Consider the following 23955-nt stretch of genomic DNA (forward strand, 5'->3'; position numbering starts at 1 on the left):
GGGACCCACAGGTTGAGAACGGCTGCAGGATAAGGTTGCCAGATTCAACCCTGGACAGATCTCCTAAAACTTTCAAAGAGGACAGTGCTCAGCAGCTATGACTTTCCCAACTGAATTCTGTTCAGAGCTTCTCTCTGACCTTCTACTACTTTTAATGACAAAGGGGTCCAGTCCAAAATGAGACCGCATGGCCTCAATTCAGAATTCACGAACCACCCATACACACTGAATCATGAGATATATTATTGCTCTTGGGTAAAAAATTCCCTCCAAACACCTTTAAGGCTCTGTCAGCTTTGAAAAGCTTTGGAAACAACGAAGTGATATAGCTGCTGCAGTGAAATAACAAAAGGCAAAAATACAACCTGGATTTATTATTATAAAAATGAGCTTATTGAACATATTACCACAGCTTAGGGCACTGTTAAGTGCCCCTCAGAACTAAGGGGCTGCTCGTTCATTCAGAATAATGTACTCCTTCTTGAGGATAACGCATTTCATAGCCTGGCAAAAAAACAATGGTTCAAATCTGATTTGTGGTACTCCGGGTTAGCAAACTTTTGCCTTCCCTGTAATTTTTCTCCAGTGGATTGTATAATAGTGAAAACACAGATGCGCTTTGCCAAGCCTTTAGAGCTCGCAGCGCCTAAGCTGTACACCATATTGAATAAACACCTGGGGCATTCATTTAAAACCTTAATTCAGGCTGTTCACCTGCACTGCCAAATGAAACAGAAGCTCCTCTCGGGCTGTGCGGCATTCATTTAAGCAGAGCTCCATCTGCAGGATTTCAAGGGCTGGAAATGAAAGGAAGGATAAGGCAGAGGAATGAAACTTCTTCAGAGCTTGCACGCATTACCTATGATTTCTAATTAACTAAGGTTTCGTGAGCAACACTGACCTAAATTGCTTTCTTACGGGCTGGGCTGTTTTTTGTTTAAATGAGCTGCTGTTGTTTTCCTGAGCTTTGCTGACTCCCTCAGACTTTTTTTGAGCGGTAATGGCCTCATTGACCCAATAATTGAAGGATCCTTTACCTTTTCCCTCCATCTAGCAGCCCCCCTCCCCTCCCCACTTCTTATTCCCCCCTCATTGTTCTCCAAGCATTGCCACTAAGCAGATGGCCAGAGAGTTTTGCATCCTTTCAAAGGGCTTTGTGTTTTTCCCATCTCATCAAGCATGTCTCAGTCATGTCTGGGTAAATATCTTAAGGCCTTCTCATCAGTCCCCCTTATGGCAGATCTTGAAAGGCCTGAGCAATTTTTAATAAAGGAACTTGGAAAGTAAGACTTGGAAACTTAGACACTGCATACGCTTTAGCAGCAGAAGCAACTTTCCTTCCATTCATAATATTTACAAAGCTTAGTAATATATGGTGGGTGCTCAAGTTATGTCAAGGGCACGTTACACTTTGAGTTTATAGTTCATTTGCGTAAAAAAACAAGCAAACTCAGAATTATTTCGGTGCTGAAGGCCCTGCTTGGTCATCCTTCAGAAAGAGAACACAATTAGTTTCTGTGGAATTTGATCATCCATGGGGTTTTCTCCCCTCTACTACCTCCTGTGTCTCTTCTCCTTTGTGTTTTATAAAACTGCTTTGGGAGCTTTATTTACAGATCACAGAATTGCGATGAAAGCTCGATTAATTAACAGGAAAAGAAATTTGCATCCTGCTTTGGATCTGACAGTGAACTCTTTTTTGTTTGATTGTTTTGCTTTTCTTACTACACAGCCATAGAAGCACTTTTATTCTTAATGAATAAAAATGATCTATGTAACTGGGGGATGGGGAAGGTGCTCTGCTCCTAATAATATGCTGCAGAAGGCAACTCGCTGTGTGAAGCACAGATTTTATGTGGGATGTCAGCTACATTGCAGATGCCCTTGAGGACGTTTTCCACATAAGTGAATTATGTAGTTTTCTGTTTTCCACATGCAGGCAAGTGAGATAACCCAAGTGTCAGGTGGTATATATTAATACAATTAAGTACCTGCTAATTTAGCCACAGTGGAGATAAATATTTGGATATAATTAAAATCATTAGATGTAAATATAAAATCATCCTTTGGGTTATGGAAGGAAAACAGCCAATAAAATGCGCTGTTTAACTCAGGGACAGTAGCCTCTTCAGGAGCAAACTGCACTGGAAGCAAATTATAATGTGTTAGCCATTTTGAGTATTTTATTGGAGCACACAATGAACTTGATTTATATAACCAGACCACAGATATTGGACAAAAAGAATAAAGAGGAGCATCTTAAACATCTAAAAGGGAGTAGGTTCCCCAGTGTAATACCCTCCCATTTGATCAGATGTCCACACACTCACATATATGCAAGGTCTGTTTTCAATAAGGTGTCTATGTGTTCTACTTTATTGGTCTGTTTGACAGCGTTGTCTATTGATGTTCAAGTCCAACTGAAAAACAAAGAACCGTAAGATGGGAGAACAGATGCACAGGTTACCTGGTCACAGTCTTCCCCACTATGATGATGTACTATATTTTTATTTAAATTAAAGTAGTTATTTCTAAACTTCTTTGTATACCTACTAAGTAGCATATGCACATTTTATGCAAATTTGGGCCCTCGTTTCTCTTCTTTTTTGTCATCTGTTTCCTGTTTTTAGTTGTGTGTGTGTGTGTTTCTAAGTGCCCACCACAGTTTTCAGACATTGCAGTAGATGTACAAAAGCAAGAATTGCAACTTTTGCAAATGGTTTTCATTCAGCACTTGTTAAAATGTCCATAGTATTCTTGCTCTTTTTACAAACCTTTTGTTTCTTCACAGCACATTTGTGCCAATGTCAATGTGGTTGCTTTAGAGTCACTGATGTGTGGGACTGTGTGATTTATTTTGATTATTTTATTGAGCTATTATATAGATAGAGAATTTGAATGCAAAATGCCACATTTTGTACATCACTGAGGAAAGATATTTCACCTTTCCAATATTTTTCAATGGGCACACTCTCTGAATCAGTGTAATTTAACATGTTATGAGTCTGGGGTTGCAAAACACCATACGTTCTGGATTAAGCTATAGATTGAATTGAATTGAAGTTTGGAGTGCTAAAGCCAGGAAATACTCGTGTGTATTTAGGTTAGACCCAAGTGTGCATTTGAGCCATGGGCAAAGCATGCCTGGAACTTCTGGAATCTCACACTGTGGAGTTTGGGGTGGTGTGTAACAATATGATGAACCAGCCTGCTTAGCATTTGACTTGTCACAGATTCAGCTGTACTTATTTCCATCTTCATACACTTTTTTTATCTTTTCGGCACAGATGGGTTGGTGGCAAAGGATTAGAGTTTGTTCTCTAGACTATTTGCCATTGATATGCTCCTGCTGACAATTATAGCAAATTTCTGTTTTCATGGTTCCCTCTTTTGTGTTTTATTTAAAGGATCAGTTAGAAAGAGAAAAAGAGAGAGAGAACAGCCTTGACAATCCAGACTTTTTTAAAAAAAATAAATAAAATGCTTCTGTTTGCTAAATTGCACCAAACTTGGCTGTCTATTGAAAATTAGTATTTGACTGTTTCTACAGTACTTTAGATATGCGATTGTTGCTATAGAAATGTAAACGTTCATACTTCCACCGATCAAACAGTGAGACAGCATTGTTTGGCAGTGGTTTCTGCCTCTTTCCACGTTTCCATCCCAGGGGTGATGAAAATCACAGCCCTCCTTTATGGTGCTTTTTGGTTTCCATGCAGATACATAACTGCTCATTGCCTAGGGTTGCAGCCAAATTGTATAAAAAGAGTGGTAATGATGATGATGATGATGATAACAATAATAATAATAATAATAATAATAATAATAATAATAATAATAATAATAATAATAATAATAAATTAAAGACCTTTTTCACAGCTATGTTTTGTGGCTTTTACCCTAGGAGAAATTAGTTTTACCCTGAAGTAGTTTCCATCTGTCTTACACAACGCAAGGAGCATGTTGCAGTTGGCCCCAATAGATTTTTGTTTGCTTCTGGCAAATTATCTCTAGCTGCTGCATAGAGTAAAGGCTTGTCATTAACTCACTTGACAGTTAACTCAGTAAGGGGATAAAAAGTAATGTTTGCAACCTGCCTGGAGTAACATGGGGGCAAATAGCAGGTACCGCAAAATGAAATGAGCCCCACACAGTACAAACAGACATTTGCAGTTGAAATACCTTGGTCCGTTTCCTGACACGCACAAAGTAATAACCTTTTTATAGGTACACTTGGAGGGTCTGTCACTGCACCCATGGTGTTCTGACTATATTCAATTTTGGCTTTATGCACTATCCCTGGAACATAACCCCCCCCCCCACAAAAGTTGTGGGTCTACAGTACTGATTTTAACTAATCAGTCAATTATTTGGCTACCGTTTGCTAATAAATATGTTCCAGCACTATGTAAGGAAGACTTAGTTGACAGGATGAATCCTTGAGAAAGTTTAAAATAATAGCACACATGCTCAAAAGGATCAGAAGAATTATTATTATACACCTTACTATTTCTATGCAAAGGGGCTTTGCATTGTTTGTTTGTGTGTTTATTTGTGTGTGGCTCACCATCAGTGCATGCCACATTATGGAGTCACAACAAGGAAGCTTACAACTCAAAATCGAAACACTTACAACCAAAAAACCTTTATATGAGTGCTGCTGTTACAGAGCCCAGAAGCCCCTGTGCTTATTACCAGCCTCTGAAAGACAGATTTGAAGGAAGAAGAATATTCCTTAGACCTGATATGAAAATCATTTTTGTATTGTGCTCTGGAGGGATGGCCTTTGCTAGCAAACTGCGCTACATCATCAGAAAACTTCTGCACATGATCAAAGAAGCAGAGCTCTGAGGACGGTGCTTTGATTATGAACGGCACAAAGTGATCTTACATGAACTCACTCGGGGGAATGTAATACTGTGTACAGGAGGAGATCTATATCACCTGAAGTCTTTATCATTTCTTTACGTTATCTGTGAAATTCTTTCATGTTTTGACTTGGGAAGGAGACTCATTAGTCACAGGCAGAAAACATTAGGTTAACCAGCAATAACGTGAACTCAACCCTATCTGTTTACTCAAACTGAAAGCTCTTCCAGTGAGGAAGATCCCACCCCGCAAGAATATTAGGTGAAATTATTCATTTACTTTTCAGTCATCCATATTTTTCATTGTCCTGTAAAGAGTTGACATTGCTGCCTTGAATAGATTTGTGGATGCAGAAGCTATTGAGCTAATGGAGTAATCTCAGCACTTTATTGGAAAGAGCCCTGTGAAAATATCAGCAGTCAAATTTAATGGTTTATCTAAGCCCTTCGAGATTTCCAGTGTGTGAACTTCTGGCCTCTCATCACTCCATTTCCTACAATCCTTATGTAGCACACTCTTAAGCATTAACAATAATGCTTGTAATAAAGGTAAAGGTAAAGGGACCCCTGACTGTTAGGTCCAGTCGTGACCGACTCTGGGGTTGTGGTGCTCATCTCGCTTTATTGGCCGAGGGAGCCGGCATACAGCTTCCGGGTCATGTGGCTAGCATGACTAAGCTGCTTCTGGCGAACCAGAGCAGCGCACGGAAACGCCGTTTACCTTCCCGGCGGAACGGTACCTATTTATCTACTTGCACTTTGACGTGCTTTCGAACTGCTAGGTTGGCAGGAGCAGGGACCGAGCAACGGGAGCTCACCCAGTCACGGGGATTCGAACCGCCGACCTTCTGATCGGCAAGCCCCAGGCTCTGTGGTTTAACCCACAGTGCCACCCGCATTAACAATAATGCATAATATAATATAATATAATATAATATAATATAATATAATATAAGCATTAACAATAATGCTTGTAATAGGATTGCCCAAAAAGGAAACCCACCCATATCTTTATGGCTTGTTTCTAAATTCCAAAAAGACGATACACCCACTCTTTAGGGAGAAGGGTGTGGTAGTGGGTGCTGGGATGTAGAGTGACAATAGGCTATTGAAAGCTGCTTTATACCAGGTCTGACTGTTGCCTAATGTTTTATATTCTGACTGGCTGCAGCTGTTTATGGTCTCAGATAATTGTCTTTCTTATCCTTGCTTGCCTGGAGATGCTCTGGGTTGAACATGGGACCTTCTGCATGCAAAGCATGTCTTCTGCAACTGCGCTACAGTCCCTCTTCATATTTGATTTGTACCAGTTTTGACCTGCCTACGAAAAGCAATGCATGATTTGGGACAGAGCCAAACCCCCAACATTGCCATCGCTGCCGATGCGGCAGGAATCGGACATGGCAGCAGTGAAGTCTGAGCTGCACTGGCGCATCAGTGGGACTGTTGCCCCCATCGAGTGTTCTAGCCAGTGTGCCTGCATGACCCCAACCTTGCCACCACCATGCCCTAGCCCAGTCCTTCCCAAGAAAGCAGCCCTATCTGCTATCAGGAGGACACCTCCATAGCTTTGTCCATGGAACACATGACACTACTGCTGCTTAGCAAAACTCCGATGATTCAGCTACGGTATCGGATACAACCTTTATGACAGAGTACAAGCCTCCTTTGCCAAATCACAAGCACAATGGCATTATTAGATTTAACCTACATTCATGCCACATGGTTAAAAGGTAAAGGTACCCCTGCCCGAACGGGCCAGTCTTGACAGACTCTGGGGTTTGTGCGCCCATCTCACTCTAGAGGCCGTGGGCCAGCGCTGTCCGGAGACACTTCCGGGTCACGTGGCCAGCGTGACAAAGCTGCATCTGGCGAGCCAGCGCAGCACACGGAACGCCGTTTACCTTCCCGCTGGTATGCGGTCCCTATTTATCTACTTGCACCCGGGGGTGCTTTCGAACTGCTAGGTTGGCAGGCGCTGGGACCGAGCAGCGGGAGCGCAACCCGCCGCGGGGATTCAAACCGCCGACCTTTCGATCGGCAAGCCCTAGGCACTGAGGCTTTTACCCACAGCGCCACCCGCGTCCCTCGCCACATGGTTAAGAGTGGCCAAATTAGCTTAAGTTCTTAAATTCTCTCTATGCTATCAGTTTTGTTTTGTTTTTGTACAGTGCAACTTTATGAAATTTTATGTAGCTCACACTAAATTCAGTGGGACCTGTACAGAAAAAAATCTTGGGAAACTTTGAACTCTCAGAGTTGTGTTGTTGTTTTTAACAGTGCTGTAGACTTGCACCCTCAGCTGGTTACTATATTAAAAAACAGTGGCAATAATGCGCCACTACTCTAAATATACATTGCTATTTCCTTTGAGCCCTCTAGACATTTAGAGGTGTATACAAATCCAATATCCAGTTACCAGTAGCATACAGAGCAGTAAAGCTTAAGTAGGCACAGAGGGTTTAAATACAGAGGAAGATTATTGCTATAGATAAAAAAATGGGTTTATTGTTAAGAAGTCAGACCAATTTATCGGGATTAACTTTCAGTTCCCTCATATGTAGAACCTCACTGCTCCCAGAGAACACTTCAGGGTTTCAACTCCCTTCCTGGAATCTCATGAAAATGGGAAAGAGAGCTGCCTGTCCGGAACATACGGACAATCCCTCTGTCCAAATCTCCTGTCGAATTCACCTATCAGTTCATGCAGCTGTTGAAAAACATGAGTGACATGAGCAACAGTCCTATAATGCCAAAATAAAATTATTATTATTATTATTATTATTATTATTATTATTATTATTATTATTAATAATAATACCCCACCCATCTGGCTGGGTTTTCCCAGCCACTCTGGGCGGCTTCCAACAAAAGATTAAAATACAATAGTCCTTCAGATATTAAAAGCTTCCCTAAACAATGCCTTCATGTGTTTTCTAAAAGTCCGATAGTTGTTTATTTCTTTGACATCTGATGGGAGGGTGTTCCAAAAGGACGGGTGCCACTACCAAGAAGGCCCTCTGCCTGGTTCCCTGTAACTTTGCTTCTCGCAGGGAGGGAACTGCCAGAAGGCCTTCGGAGCTGGACCTCATTGTCTGGGCAGAACGATGGGGTTGGAGACACTCTTTCAAGTATACTGGACCAAGGCTGTTTAGGGCTTTAAAGGTCAGCACCAACACTTGGAATTGTGCTTGGAAACGTACTGGGAGCCAATGTAGGTCTTTCAAGACCAGTGTTCTGTGGTCTCGGTGGCTGCTCCCAGTCACCAGTCTAGCTGCTGCATTCTGGATTAGTTGTAGTTTCCAGGTCACCTTCAAAGGTAGCCCCACGTAGAGCACATTGCAGTAGTCCAAGCGGGAGATAACTAGAGCATGCACCACTCTGGCGAGACAGTCTGCGGGCAGGTAGGGTCTCAGCCAGCGTACCAGATGGAGCTGGTAGATAGCTGCCCTGGACACAGAATTGACTTGCGCCTCCATGGACAGCTGTGAGTCCAAAATGACTCCCAGGCTGCGCACCTGGTCCTTCAGGGGCACAGTTACCCCATTCAGGACCAGGGAGTCCTCCACACCTGCCCGCCTCCTGTCCCCTAAAAACAGTACTTCTGTCTTTTCAGGATTCAACCTCAATCTGTTAGCCACCATCCATCCTCCAACCATGTTCTGAAACAGTCCTATATATGTTTACACAAAATTAGGTTCCACTGAGTTCAATGGATTTTACTAACTAATAATTGTCTTCAGGATTGTACCCTAGCATGGTATAATGAAGGTAGTTAAACATACATGGAATGTGATCCAAAAACAGCCATTTGATTCTAGCCACTGACATCACTTTGAATCCTTTGTGGCTGAATCCTTCATAGCCCCTCACACTTTTTTCTTCTTTTACTGTATCTTGGGGGAAGGCCTTGGCCAACTTTGCATTCTTGTGGAAGGTTGTGAAATAAAAAGAAGCTAAGACAACAATAGAAAGCCTGTTGGTCATGACAGTCCTGCCTGGCCACAGAAAACAACAAAGAAATGTTAAAGGTACATTGCGGACTTTGCTATACCAATCCTCAATTAAACTTTGGCTGTGGAAGGAGATACCGATTTACCCCTGATATTCTGGCAAAAAAAGTTGTGGCTTCTGGTAATGTTCCAAAACAGCTTCTTTCTCTGTTCCTAGGGCTTGTAAGGAAATGAAAATTACGACTATACTGCTTGTTTGAATTATGAAAAGTGGTCTATATACAATGCCTTCCTTCTTTCAAACTTTATGTAGCTTGAGGTCTCTTAATATGCCTTAAAAGTAAATTTTATGCCCATGTAATGGGATAAAGGGCTTCAATTTCTGCCAGCTACTGAAGTTATTCATGTAGTTCAAATTTTGAAAGCTCGTCCCTTTGATCAGCCAGGTCAAATTCTTCTAACAACTTATGGCAAAAATTGTTACAGAAGGAATAATAGCTTATTCGTATGACATGCCCCAGGGAATGATTCCTTGTGATGCTTTTAATAGCATATAGTAACCTTGGCAGAGATTCCAGAAGCTGGCCGTGAGTGACAGCAATCCCAGCACAAGGACTTATTGATGAGTGACTGCCTTGTGCTTACCCTCTTGAAACGTGCTATCAATCCACTAGCACAGAATCCAACCATTTGGATGGCCTTGTCCAACACAAACAGCCATATTGCTTCTTTACACGCACATTTAGCAGCAAACTTCTGCATACATGTACTAATGCATTCAATCCTGACTGACCAATAATAATGGCGTAAAGGGACATTTTAAAAAGCATCCCAGCAGACTTGAGTGAACATGAATACAGTGGTACCTTGGTTGGCGAACGGTTTGGCTCTCAAACAAATCGGCTCCCAAACACCGCAAACCTCAAAGTGAATGTTCCGGTTTGCGAACGTTTTTTGGAAGCCAAATTTCTGACGTGCCTTCCGATTGAGTGCAGGAAGTTCCTGCAGCCAATCAGAAGCTATTCCTTGGTTTTCGAATGGACTCCTGGAATGGATTAAGTTCAGCAACCAAGGTACCACTGTAGTTGCACCTGGGTAGTGAAAACAAAAGCTGACAAATGGGAAGGTTAGGTTTCACACAACACATATGACCTACACTAGAGCCCATAAATGGAACAGGACGAGCAGTGTCAGATAGTTAGTATTTTTCACAGACTAATACTGATATCAGGGAAGAAACCTTACCCTGTGGTTTGTTTAGACATTTTGCTTTTATCATCGACCACAGGAGCAGAGCAACAGTTGGACCCATGATAATACTAAGCATCAAAAGGATGCTCTAATAAAAGTTTATATGCTTCCTAACTCCCTTAAAGCAGAGGCTTGCTAAGTAGATACTACCCTATTGGGGACCAAAGAGGAAACTAGATGCGTCATACACACGTATCTGTGAAAACAAAGAAGGCAGGAGATTTCCAGAAATAGGTGGCTCCTTGCCGTATGTGCGGGAGAGTTTCTCAATGAAAGGAAGTACTGCTTCCTTTACTTATTAGTTAGGAGATTCAAGGAATGTTTAAAATGTTGCTTGGAACAGAAAAGTGCGACTTTCCAGTGGAATTTGGAGGAATGTCAGACCCCCCCCCAAAAAAAAAATGTTCTTCCTATTCCCTAAAGTTATAAACAGATGGGATTATGTAGAAGTGTGAGGCCAGCGATTGCAGTTCGTTGTGTTTTGCAGAACTACATCTGTTTAACAATCCATTCATTTTATATGTTACTAGACTATTATCTGCAGAGCTGGGAAGGTGTTTTACCTAAGAATGTGAGCTATGAGCCCAATTCATATGTCATTTTAGTCACAAATGTACCCCACTTACTGAATACAATTAGATTACTATTTACAATGGTCAGAATGTGATATATGGGGATGAACGATGGTGACTAATCCAGAATGTGGCAGCTAGACTGGTGACTGAGAGCAGCCACCGAGACCACATAACACCGGTCTTGAAAGACCTACATTGGCTCCCTGTACGTTTCTGAGCACAGTTCCAAGTGTTGGTGCTGACCTTTAAAGGCCTAAACGGCCTTGGCCCAGTATACCTGAAGGAACGTCTCCACCCCCATCGTTCTGCCCAGACACTGAGGTCCAGCGCTGAGGGCCCTCTGACAGTTCCCTCGCTGCGAGAAGCCAAATTACAGGGAACGCCCCCCTCATCAGATGTCAAAGAAATAAACAACTATCTGATGTTTAGAAGACATCTGAAGGCAGCCCTGTTTGTGGAAGTTTTTAATGACTCATGTTTTAATGTATTTTTAATCTTTTGTTGGAAGCCGCCCAGAGTGGCTGGGGAAACTCAGCCAGATGGGTTGGGTATAATTAAATTATTATTATTATTATTATTATTATTATTATTATTATTATTATTATTATTATTATTATTATTATTTTGGCGATTCGAATCCCCGCGACGGGGTGAGCTCCTGTTGCTCGGTCCCTGCTCCTGCCAACCTAGCAGTTCGAAAGCATGCCAAAGTGCAAGTAGATAAATAGGTACCGCTCCAGCGGGAAAGTAAACGGTGTTTCTGTGCGCTGCTCTGGTTCACCAGAAGCGGCTTAGTCATGCTGGCCACATGACCCAGAAGCTGTACGCCAGTTCCCTGGGCCAATAAAGCGAGATGAGTGCCGCAACCCCAGAGTCGGCCATGACTGGACCTAATGGTCAGGGGTCCCTTTACCTTTTACTACTACAATGACTAGTCATACAAGGACTCATAGAATTGTGGAGTTAGAAGGGATCATGAGGACCACGAGTTTTGCAGGGTTCCCAAATGCATGGTGTCCCTGCATTTGAGTGGCAGGTCATATATTTGGGTTTCACTTCAGACAAAAGCAGGCAAATGCAAGTTGCTGGAGGAAGGAGATATGATGTCACTTGAGGAGGATGGAAGCAAGCTAAAAGCATAGCCCTACTTCCAAGTAAGCATGGCAGCACACTATATGAAACTAACACTGGAATGAGTTATAGACATGCAGTGATGCTAGGGAACTATGTCACAAGTTGGGCTGGTTGAGATGTCACAATGTTTTGTGTTGTGTGAATGATCCTTAGTGAACCTTGAGCTCAGATACTCCTTCTGTAGTCTGCGTTCTGCTTTTTTAATAAACCACAGCTTGTCATTTCATCAGAACCTAACAAACTGTGGCTAAACTATGGTCAGTAATGCAGTGGTGATGCCGTCACTGCACTTGCCTTAAGAACCAGATAAGGCCAACCACAAATGGTCCCCCTGATCTGATTCTCCCTTTCTTGGGCACACAGACCCCCCTCCCAATACTTTGTGCCTCTTCCATTCATAGTGACAGAATATAGAGAGGATCATAATAGCTATGTCTAAAATATATTTGGTTTTATTTGGCTGCAGTGCATAAATGTGTTTGCTTCCCTTCGGTGGAATCAGTTAATATAAAGCAGAATTAATAAAAGCTTGGTTGAGACAGAAATGAGATCTCATATAAATAAGTAGAGATTATTTCCGTTTTAAATGAATTTAAATGAATTGTTGTAAGTAGTAGCAAGGAGAGGGATATGAGAAACGACCCTTGCCAAGTTCTTTTTATTCAGCACTATTAATCCCTGCTTTTTCGGCATTAAAATGTTATATCCAGCAAGGGCTACGTGAACCTTGCACAGTTAGAAGCTTAAAACAGAGTGATGACACTGTACCTGACTAGTCATTATGGATTGAATTAGCCTTTTATAGAAATGGGGTCTCAAAATTGTCTCTGGTAATACAAACTTTAAATAGGAAGGAGTTTATATAATGGTTCCTGAGGGTTACCTTGTGATTATCTGAAGGTGGGATTTTCCCCTCCTCATGCTGCCTTCTGCCTTCCAATATTTTAACAAAATTCAGTACACCCGAAAGGTCACCTAGTTATTTATAGCCTAGCTTAAGCCTACCACGCTCTCTGGAAACATATTACTTCTCCCAACATCAGATTTACAGATTTGGGCTGCAAACCTATACCCAGCTGAATATACTCCAGAAAGCACTCTATAATTTTCCAATTGCCATCCTAAGACTGCATTGGCGAGCCATAGCCGTAACTGTGACTGTGACGAAGAGAGATTTTCACTGTGTGGGTGCGTGGCCTCTGTGGCTGTGCCCTTTACGACAAGTAAAGGCTTAATTGGAAGAAGATCAGGCATTTGTTGAGAAATGAGTTGAAAAGACATGTGCTTTGCACCAACCCTCCAAATTTGCAACTGTCCACAGTAAACTGATCATTCTGCTTGACTATCATTGAGCTCCTGTTCTACAGCATATTATATCGATTGAAATGAGATGAAGGAGGGCACTTTGTGTTAAATGGGCTAACTGTGCCCCTGAAGGACCAGGTGCACAACCTGGGAGTCATTTTGGACTCACAGCTGTCCATGGAGGCGCAGGTCAATTCTGTGTCCAGGGCAGCTGTCTACCAACTCCATCTGGTACACCGGCTGAGACCCTACCTGCCCGCGAACTGTCTCACCGGAGTGGTGCATGCTGTAGTTATCTCCTGCTTGGACTACTGCAATGTGCTCTACGTGGGGCTACCTTTGAATTTGACCCAGAAACTGCAACTAATTCAGAATGCAGCAGCTAGACTGGTGACTGGGAGTGGCCACCAGAACCACATAACACTGGTCCTGAAAGACCTACATTGACTCCCAGTACGTCTCCAAGCACAATTCAAAGTGTTGGTGCTGACCTTTAAAACCCTAAACGGCCTCGGCCCAGTATACCTGAAGGAGTCTTTCCACCCCCATTGTTCAGCCCGGGCACTGAGGTTCAGCTCCGAAGTCCTTCTGGCGGTTCCCTGTCTGCGAGCAGTGAGGTTACAGGGAACCAGGCAGAGGGCCTTCTTGGTAGTGGTGCCCACCCTGTGGAACGCCCTCCCATCAGATGTCAAGGAAATAAACAACTATCTGACTTTTAGAAGACATCTGAATGCAGGCCCATTTAGGGAAGTTTTTAATGTTTGATGTTTTATTGTGTTTTTAATATTCTGTTGGGAGCCACCCAGAGTGGCAACCCATTTACACACGTTCAATATGTGAACAACTATGCATCACATCAAGCCCAGAAGTGACCTGAAAACATCACAAAAAGGGGCATGGTGGGGTGTTTGGAATATTAGTAATAAGAATAAACCACAAGTGCAGAGAAAAAGAACCAAATGTTGACAAGTGTTATGAAAAGAACCAATAGAAACTGAAGTGATATAGTGGGTACAGTGGTGCCCTGCAAGACGAATGCCTCGCAAGACGGAAAACTCGCTAGACGAAAGAGTTTTCCGTTTTGGAGGTGCTTCGCAAAAGGAATCTCCTATGGGCTTGCTTCACAAGACGACAATGTATTGCGTGTTCCTGCGGTTTTTCCCCCCTCCCCCCTTTTTCTAAGCCACTAAGCCGCTTATCAGCTGATCCGATAAGCCGATAAGCCGCTAAAAGCCGCTAATAGCGCTAATCCGTCAATGGGCTTGCTTCGCAAGAGGAAAAAACCGCTAGACGAAGAGAATCACAGAACGGATTCTTTTTGTCTTGCGAGGCACCACTGTATTCTATATTGGGTAACCCCTCCATCTCATGCAAAAGAAGAAATATTGACTGCAGATTACATTTAGTGAGGAGGGAGCTTAACCATGAGCCTGGTTTTAGGCAACATATTTAAGCCAAACCTTGCATTAGCTCAGTGAGGTGGGGGGAAGAGACTAGGAAGGAGCAAAGCAGAAGTCCCAGTAAACTGTGTAAACAGGGCCATTGTGATTTTGTCCCCATTTCTGAAATCCAGAGGATTGAGAATTCTGGATAAGAGAGGGAAAGTGGGTTTAGTATTTGAACTAACTGTGATTGGCTTCCATGTACTTCAGCACCTTGCCTAAATTGCGTCCTCCTAAACCACAGGGACGCGGGTGGCGCTGTGGGTAAAACCTCAGTGCCTAGGACTTGCCGATTGCATGGTCGGCGGTTCAAATCCCCGTGGCGGGGTGAGCTCCCGTCTTTCGGTCCCAGCTCCTGCCCACCTAGAAGTTCGAAAGCACCCTTAAGTGCAAGTAGATAAATAGGTACCGCTTTATAGCGGAAAGGTAAACGGCGTTTCCGTGTGCTGCGCTGGTGCTGGTCGCCAGAGCAGCTTCGTCACGCTGGCCACGTGACCCGGAAGTGTCTCCGGACAGCGCTGGCCCCCAGCCTCTTAAGTGAGATGGGTGCACAACCCTAGAGTCGGACACGACTGGCCCGTACGGGCAGGGGTACCTTTACCTTTACCTAAACCACAGAGCCTAGGACTTGCTGATCAGAAGGTCGGCAGTTTGAATCCCCGTGACGGGGTGAGCTCCTGTTGCTTGGTCCCTGCTCCTGCCAACGTAGCAGTTTGAAAGCACGTCAGAGTGCAAGTAGATAAATAGGTACCGCTCCGGCGGGAAGGTAAATGGCATTTCCGTGCGCTGCTCTGGTTCGCCAGAAGCGGCTTAGTCATGCTGGCCACATGACCTGGCCAGAAAAGCGAGAGTTGGCCATGACTGGACCTAATGGTCAGGGGTCCCTTTACCCTTTACCTTTTCAGATAGGAAGCTATCCATTCACCTGCAAGCCTAACGTCCATCACTGTAGAGAATGATAAAACCAGATATCCTAATAGATGTATCCAGCACCATGAGAGTTAACGTACTTTTTAAATATTAAAGAACTGCTTTGTGAATGCCACTATTCTTGACAAACTATGCATGGCTCCAAAAGCAGCACTCAGCTGCTCCAGAGGCAGGCAAGCTTATGTCATAGCAGGTTCAAATTCCTTTCAAAGCTGCATCCTTTCCTTTCCTTTTTCATCCTACTCTCCCCAAATGCCAAGTTTTTGATCAAGGTAGAATATTCCCAATTAGCATACTGAAACTTTTTGTTGGTAAGGAAGCTCCATTCAGTTGCCATATGTAAATATACGCTCATTTTGTCGCTTAAAAATGTTCTTTTGCAGGCAGCCGAGCTTATGTGCAAGCGAATGCTAATAAGATAGCATTTGCTCATTGATTCGAAGGAAGGAAGGCACTAGCTTGCCCTGGGGCTCACAGTTTCTGTTAAAGTAAGGCTGATAATGGTTATAAAGGCATTCAGTAAGAATTAGAATTGGGGCCTCTGACATTCTCATCAGCAAGGGACGCATCAGTAGGAGTCAGGCTAAGCAATATCCCTTTTGTTTGAACTTCTACCTCTGAGCTGCCACGCAATTACAATGCTGCTGAAAACACAGCACCAAACAATGCACATGGAGGCTTGACATTAATATTAGCAGGCATCCACCAGTGACTTGACTGAAAAAATATCCTTCAATTCTGACAACCTACAATTGTGAGAGAAACGAAACCATACCTGGCAGGAAAACAAGTCAGCATAGCTGGGGGTTAGGACAACGTGGTGTGGTTATTCCCTGCGAGTGACAAATGACCAAGTGAGGAATAGCGGGGAAGCATTCAGTGCTCTGCCTAATTAGGAGAAACAAATTCAAGATGCAGTTTTGTTTGTAATCGGAAGAGTTTGGGTGCATTGGGCTAAAAAGCTAGAGCACCTATGTGTCTGTTGCTTCCTGAACACTGGGCAGTTAAGTGGTGGGATCTGCTTCCGATTGCTTTGACTTGCAACAGCCCAGTGGCATCAGGCTCCTCTGTGTGGCTGCACTGACTAGAGGTTACCCCCTTGTGTGGGATACAGGGGCTGCTGAGGCAATCGAAAACACATCTGTGGTGCTGTTGCGTCATGCAACTGAGCCAAAAGTTATTTCATAAACAAAGCATGTACAACAACTGCTCCATTCTAGGACCGGGCCAAATATTCTCCCCCCGGCTTCCTGTTTCTTATGCTGTTAAGACTACATCTCCCCCAAAACAGTGATTCATCTCTACTGTATGCAAATGCTATTATGCTTAGAAATACAGTGGTACCTCGGGTTAAATACTTAATTCGTTCCGGAGGTCCGTTCTTAACCTGAAACTGTTCTTAACCTGAGGTACCACTTTAGCTAATGGGGCCTCCTGTGCCGGCAGAGCACGATTTCTGTTCTCATCCTGAAGCAAAATTCTTAACCCGAGGTACTATTTCTGGGTTAGCGGAGTCTGTAACCTGAAGCGTATGTAACCCGAGGTACCACTGTACAACATGTGTTGGGATGCAACTCAGATTCCACTGGAGGCTGATGTGCCTGCATGGGACAGAGGACAGAGAAAAGAATCTCCAAGTTTCCTAAAGTGTCCTTTCTCACTGAACCTGCGCTGACCTTCTCTCAGGTAGTAGTCTCTTAAGGTTGATGGCCTCATTTTCTACTTCGTGATTTTTTATTCTCACTTTGGGGAAGGAGTCCTCTTTTGTGGCTTTTTTGCTGAGATGCAAGAACAAACGTGGGCCAAGGCATCTCCACCTTACTTAGAGAGAACTAGAGAGCTTTCCTATCAAGCATGTCTTTCCTAAAATAAGCACAGGTTTCTCTAAACTCAGACTCTCAGGGCAAAGTGTGCTCCTCCAACAGGGATTCAGTGCTAAGTTCAACTGCTGCTGAGCGTTTTAACTCCAAACATCAACAGAATATACCCATGGAGACTTGGGGAGCAGGCCCTGAACTTAGATGCTCCTTATTTTTTTCATCTTTCACCACAGAGAAAACTGAATACCAAGCTTGGAGACCCTGCGTTAAGCTACCGTATTTTTCGCCCTATAAGACGCACTTTTTCCCCTCCAAAAATGAAGGGGAAATCTGGGTGCGTCCTATGGGGCAAATGCAGGCTTTTGCTGAAGCTTGGAGAGGGAGAGGGGTCGGTGCGCACCAACCCCTCTTGCTCTCCAGGCTTCGGGAACACATCCGCAGCCTAGGCAGCCCTGCGGGAGGTCCCGCAGGGATGTCTAGGCTGCGGATAGCAGCCTGCCGCCCAGAGCGAGGGGCGCCCTGAAGCAGGGCGCCCCCCGTGCCGGGCAGACATCCACAGCGTGGGGAGCCTTGCAGGAGTTCTCCGCAAGGCTCCCCACGCTGCGGATAGCAGCCTGCCGCCCAGCGCGAGAGGCGCCCTGAAGCAGAGCGCCCCCCGCGCCGGGCAGACATCCACAGCGTGGGGAGCCTTGCAGGAGTTCCCCGCAAGGCTCCCCACGCTGCGGATAGCAGCCTGCCGCCCGGCGGGCGGGGCGCCCTGATGCAGAGCGCCCCTCGCGCCGGGAGACATCAGCCAGTCCCACAAGCTCGGGGGACAGCAAGGAGGCGCAGCGCCGCCATCCCGCTGTTCCTTGACCTGGTTCGGTTTCCCCGACCTGCTTTTTGGGGGGAAATAAAGGAAAAAAAATTTCCCTTTATTTCCCCCCAAAAAAACTAGGTGCATCCTATGGGACGGAGCGTCCTATGGGACAAAAAATACGGTACTTAATTTTGCAGGATCAGGAGTGATCCCATGTTCATATAAAAGATGAGAAAATAAGGAACGAAGTGTGTCAATCCCTTCCAATCTCTTCCCTCTTAATGCAATCTTAGAATGGGGGATAAGGGTCAAATTCAAAGTGAAGTAATTAATCATCTTTGGGAATGTAGGCAAATTCATTGCTACTTTCAGCTAGTATTTCACTGATCTAACTTTACAATCAGGCAAGTTGTTTCTTATTTCCAGTGTGAAAGGCCCCAAGAGGTGCCCAGTTCATCCGTACCTGCAAGATGCCAACACATGGTATAAATTCACTCTGGTGTGAATCCCATAGACAAAAAGTTGCCCAAAGCCCTCTATATAACCCGTAACAACAACCAGTTGGCAGGCATATGGTGTGGGGTCTTTTCAGTGGTGGCCCCACAATCGTGCAATTTGATTCCAAGATTAGGCAAAGTGCACCCCTTGATACTTTTAAATGGGCATTAAAGACCCAGTTTTTTCATTGTGGGCTTTAAGGCTTAATTATAACCTGGGCTGTAGATACAGCATGGTGATTATTAAAATAATGCAGAGCTTTTATTACTATATGGCTTACGGTATATTAGCTTTTAATACTGTTGTGAAGGAAATGGATCCTTCATATTGTATTGGCTATTTCTGGATACATAGTTTATTATATGCTTTGAAAGACATCATTCGCTTGAAAGGTGGTCTATAAGTAATTCATTAACATAACATAAACTATTAGCAATGTCTTCTGGGTCTTCTTGCATTATCTCTTTTTAAAGTGTTACATTCAGATTTTCTGGTACCTACAGTGTGATCAATAGCAATTTGACAGAGTGCAGAAGAATCAGATTTTTTTAAGGTTGTTTTTTTAAAAAAAATGTTCCAATTGATTAAAGTACAGCATAGTTGAAGGTTTTCTATGGCTAGTCACAACAAATTTCTTATCTGCATCATGCCTTGTAAATTTATTCACTATATGGATTTTGCAGTGTTGGACGATTCACACTTATCTGTGGATCTTAGTCTGCATAAGAAGAATACCTGGGAGTAAATACCACTGAATTCAATATGTCTTCCTTCTGCGTAGATATATATAGGATTGCACCGTTAATATCATTCAGGGAAATGCTTATCTCCCTTTCTCTCTCTTTTTAAACTTATCCAGGCAATTGACTAGGTGTCATATTGAATATTTACAAAAGTAAAAACAATAACAATAAAAACTGTCACCCAGATATTTAAAAACTATTATTCAGGTTGGTGAAAGAAAGTATTTTTAAAAGTTCAACTTTTCACTAGGATTTTACTTTCTGAACATTTGCTGTATGCAGAGCTAAAAGCAAGAAGTGTAATAATATTTGCAACAGAGTCCAGTCCTTTCATGTAATTTAGAGAAGACTTGCCTGGTTCCTTCGTTACATATCTTTATGTGACAGGCAAAAACATTCCTCTTCTCCCAAGCCTTTGGATAATTAAACAATTTAAGCGGTATGGGGCGTATTGTTTTTGTTTGCTGCTATTTTATGTATTTTTGTATTTTAAACTGCCCTATGATGCTCAGATGAGGGTGATATAGAAATTTAATAAATAATAATCATAACAATAGAGAATTCAGTGGGACCTAGTTAAGTATATATAGGATTACAGCCATAGAAACTTACTTTGGGGCAATTGAAATTTATTATTTGCCCCGTGAACAAAATCTAAGGTGTATATGCATTGATTTTCAGCACGATCCTAACCATGCATACTCAGAAGTAAGTCCTGTTGAATATAATGGGACTTACTCCCAGGTAAGTGGGTTTAGGACTGCAGATAGCTATTACTGTGCATATGGGTGTTGGTGTTGTTTGTTGGTTATTTGTATGTGTGGGGGATATGGTTAAATGCTTTATTTAAAAAATAGGATGCCCTAGATTCTCAGCAAATCTTTGCAGGATTTATTTTAAAACCTGTCTGGAAGCAATTTTGTGCACTATCCTAGCCGCCTCCTCATACTGCATGGCTGGCTTTGAGTACTGATTTTCTAGAAATATCACCCACCTAGGAAATTTTATGATAATCAAGGCTGTCAGTAATGCAATTGGAAATGGTAATTGAAAGTGGTATCTTGCAAACTGTATTCCGGTATCTCTCATCTCCTAGCAGGGTGGCCCTGAAATGTGCATCTTGTTTGTGTTCCAAGCAGTAGCAATCAAGATTGAAAAGGGGAGAGAGAGAGAAAGAAAAAAAAATTGAATAAAAATGCTTGTAAAGGCACTTCTTGTTTTGATCAGATTCTGCTGTTTATGTGGAATGGGCTCATTTCTCTGTGGCACACAGTTTTATTGCCCAGCAGGAAAAAAGTGCTTTGGGATAATACCTGTTTCACATGCATGTCAGAATAACAAATGCTTCTGTTTTCGCCCTTCTACACACGCACACACTGGGCAAGGCAGAAGGAGCAAAAGGGAGATTAATATAAATGGAGATCCAGTGTCATGGAAAGCCTGCTGATCTTATGGCCAGTGCTTCCTTTTCTTGCCACCCACAGCAAATGACTTTGCTTTGATTCCCTTGCAACTTCTCCGTGTGGCAAGTCCTCACATCACTTCTCATAATGACACTTTGTCATTCACAAAGCAAATATGACTGTCCTGATGGTCTCTGTTATACAAGCGGTCATTTGGGCCAAATAACAGCATTTCCTTTGTGTGGCTGTTGCTTATGCTGGCAGCAGTACAGAATGAATCACAAGCATACCCTCCAACATTTCTCTGACGAAAATAGGGATGTGCTATCTATTATTATTAGTAGTAGTAGTAGTATTAATATTATTAATATTTATAATCCCACCCATCTGACTGGGTTGCCCTATCCACTCTGGGTGGCCTCCAACATACAGTGGTACCTCGGGTTAAGTACTTAATTCATTCCGGAGGTCTGTACTTAATCTGAAACTGTTCTTGACCTGAAGCACCACTTTAGCTAATGGGGCCTCCTGCTGCTGCCGTGCCGCCGGAGCACAATTTCTGTTCTCATCTTGAAGCAAAGTTCTTAACCTGAAGCACTATTTCTGGGTTAGCGGAGTCTGTAACCTGAAGCGTATGTAACCTGAAGCGTATGTAACCCGAGGTACCACTGTATATAGAAACATAATAAAACATTAAAAATTGGGGGGGAAACTTACCTATACAGGGCTGCCTTCAGATGTCTTCTAAAGGTTGTATAGTTACTTGACTCTGGGGTCGCATAATTCCATACCCTCCAACATTTCTCCGATGAAAAGAGGGACGTCTTAAGGAAAAAGAGGACATTCTGGGATCAAATCAGAAACCAGGATGGTTTCTGTAAATCTGGAAAATAGGGGCAGCTAAAGGACTGCAAATCTCTCCAGTTTTCCTCCTCCTCCTGGGTTTTCAAAGGGATGGAAAATAGGGGCACTTGGAGGGTCTGCACAAGAAAGAATGCTATACATTTCAGATGCTGAATGCCATTTTCCGTTTGCACCCACCATGCTGTATCATATCCCAACAGCACAATCCTAACCATATCTACTCAATCCTATTGAATTCAATGGGGCTGCTAGGTAAATGGGGTGAAGATTGCAGCCTTAGTTATTCAGAGGTGTTCCTTTCCTTGAACTATTTTCTAGCACAGTGCCAGTGAAATGCTTGGACCAGTTCTTGTACCCAGAGAAGCAGAAGCTTCATGTACACAGATGAGCAGCTTCCACGATACCTATTCAGGAGTGCGCCTGCAGCTATGAACCTGCCATCATTAATACATTTGCTTTGTTTGACCTAATTTAACCTGAAGCATATAATTATTTACATAGAATAATACAAATATTCATAAGGAGAAACATAAGGTGAAATCAACAGATTTCAAAAATAAGCAGGCCTAATAAAATCACCAAAATATGATCTTTATTTTTTCTTTCGGAAGATTTATAGACCGCTTAATCAAAACACACACAGAATTCCCCTTTACATACCATCCTTCTGAAAACCCAGGAGGAGGAGGAAAACTGGAGAGATTTGCAGTCCTTTAGCTGCTCCCCTCAAAAGCCCCCATTGGCAGATGGCATGGAAGAATGAGGGGGGCAGGTGCACAGGGAAGAGGTGGCCTGCAGATGGGGGCATACCTCTGTATGTGCCTTCTTACCCCTCAACCTCTGATATTAATGAAATTGTGAGTGTGTGTTCTTTTTGGTGTTCCTACCTGATTTTTTTCCTGTTTGTAAGCACAAAATAGAACGCGGGTGGTGCTGTGGTCTAAACCACTGAACTTCTTGGGCTTGCCGATCAGAAGGTTGGCAGTTCGAATCCCTGTGCCGGGGTGATCTCCCGTTGCTCTGTCCCAGCTCCTGTCAACCTAGCAGTTCAGAAGCACACCAGTGCAAGTAGATAAATAGGTACCGCTCCAGCAGGAAGGTTACCGCCGTTTCCGTGCGCTGCTCTGGTTCGCCAGAAGCTGCTCAGTCATGCTGGCCACATGACCCGGAAAGCTGTCTATGGACAAATGCATGAAGCAGAAGAAAAGTTCATTTGGTTGAAGAGAAGCCAGTCACGCTGACTAGCTAATGGGCAATCTTGAGGCAATGCTTATGAACTTCACATGAGCCTCTTTAGTCCTGACAACATCAGCACGCCTAGATATCCCTGAACGGGAGCGAAATTGGGGAGCGGAGGCGCTTACCTGTCACATCATGCCAAGTTTGCTTGGTTAACAGGAAGCATCTCAAAGAAAGTTGCCACAGAACAGTGAGGCATCAGCTGTCAGGCAGGGATGTGGTGTGGATATTTATCATATATCCCAAACATACGTACGTTAGATATTTGAGGGAGCCTCAGTAGCAAACATCTGAAACCTGACAGCTCCCCCCCCCCACTGCAAGATGGTTATTTTTATAAAGCACTTCTAAGCATTCTTTTCCAGAGCTTTTAAAAATGTATAAAGAAACTGAGCACTTTCATATTTTTTATTATTTTCGGTCATGGCCAATTAATAGTTTCATACTAATCAAACCACTTCAGTGGTTTTCATATCACCTAGAGAATTTATGTCACAAAGGTAACTAACAAATATACATACATCTTAAAAACCAATGAAAACTCAGTGGGTGATTTTAAATGTGTGCTTGAACTTGACAGATCCTTTAGAAAATATACAGATGATTCAACAATAGAGTGACACAGTTGTATCTGTCAAGTGTGAATGACAGTGATGAGTCAAGTGCTTGGGAAGTTTAGGCCCATTGGTGTCTAACAAACACCAAGGGAAAACCTCCTTTGCTCTACAGAATTCTCAGGAGAAGTCTTGAAATTTTAACATGCATGCCAAGTTGTCATTCCAGAAGTTCACTGACAGGGAAAGTCTGAACACAAAGATGTTTATATGCAATTTAGCAGGGGGTCGAGAAGAAGAACAATAATAAAAAAAAAAAAAAGATGAAGGAAGGAATATGTTACAAAAATAAAATCACTGCAAGATTTCTAAAAAAATATATTAAAAAATCAGAGAATTTCAGGATTTTGTTGCTGCTGTCTCAAGTTTATTTATTAAGGTAAAGGTACCCCTGCCCATACGGGCCAGTCTTGACAGACTCTAGGGTTGTGCGCCCATCTCACTTAAGAGGCCAGGGGCCAGCGCTGTCCGCAGACACTTCCGGGTCACGTGGCCAGCGTGACTAAGCGGCATCTGG

General features: G+C 43.1%; 2 protein-coding genes across 9 annotated transcripts in view; one reads left to right on the plus strand and one right to left on the minus strand.

Annotated features, from left to right (window-relative positions):
• Positions 1–23955, plus strand: part of MACROD2 (mono-ADP ribosylhydrolase 2) — a 996145-nt gene that overhangs the window by 951940 nt on the left and 20250 nt on the right. The window lies entirely within an intron of this gene.
• Positions 1–23955, minus strand: part of LOC308584461 (uncharacterized protein) — an 81865-nt gene that overhangs the window by 12096 nt on the left and 45814 nt on the right. For 2 of the 4 annotated variants that reach the window (XM_081189271.1, XM_081189269.1), the window contains exons 2-3: positions 21439–21545; positions 715–797 (exon numbers count right to left, since the gene is read on the minus strand). The exons of 1 other annotated variant lie outside the window; for it this stretch is intronic. In XM_081189271.1, the coding sequence (XP_081045397.1) occupies positions 715–780 (66 nt within the window). In that variant the 5' untranslated portion in view covers positions 781–797; positions 21439–21545. Of the gene's footprint in view, positions 1–714; positions 798–2330; positions 2421–21438; positions 21546–23955 lie in introns of all 4 variants that reach the window. One more of the 4 variants, XM_081189270.1, reaches the window with a different exon arrangement.

The sequence above is a fragment of the Podarcis bocagei genome (assembly GCF_964188305.1).
Source record: "Podarcis bocagei genome assembly, chromosome: 3".
Lineage (NCBI taxonomy): Eukaryota > Metazoa > Chordata > Lepidosauria > Squamata > Lacertidae > Podarcis > Podarcis bocagei.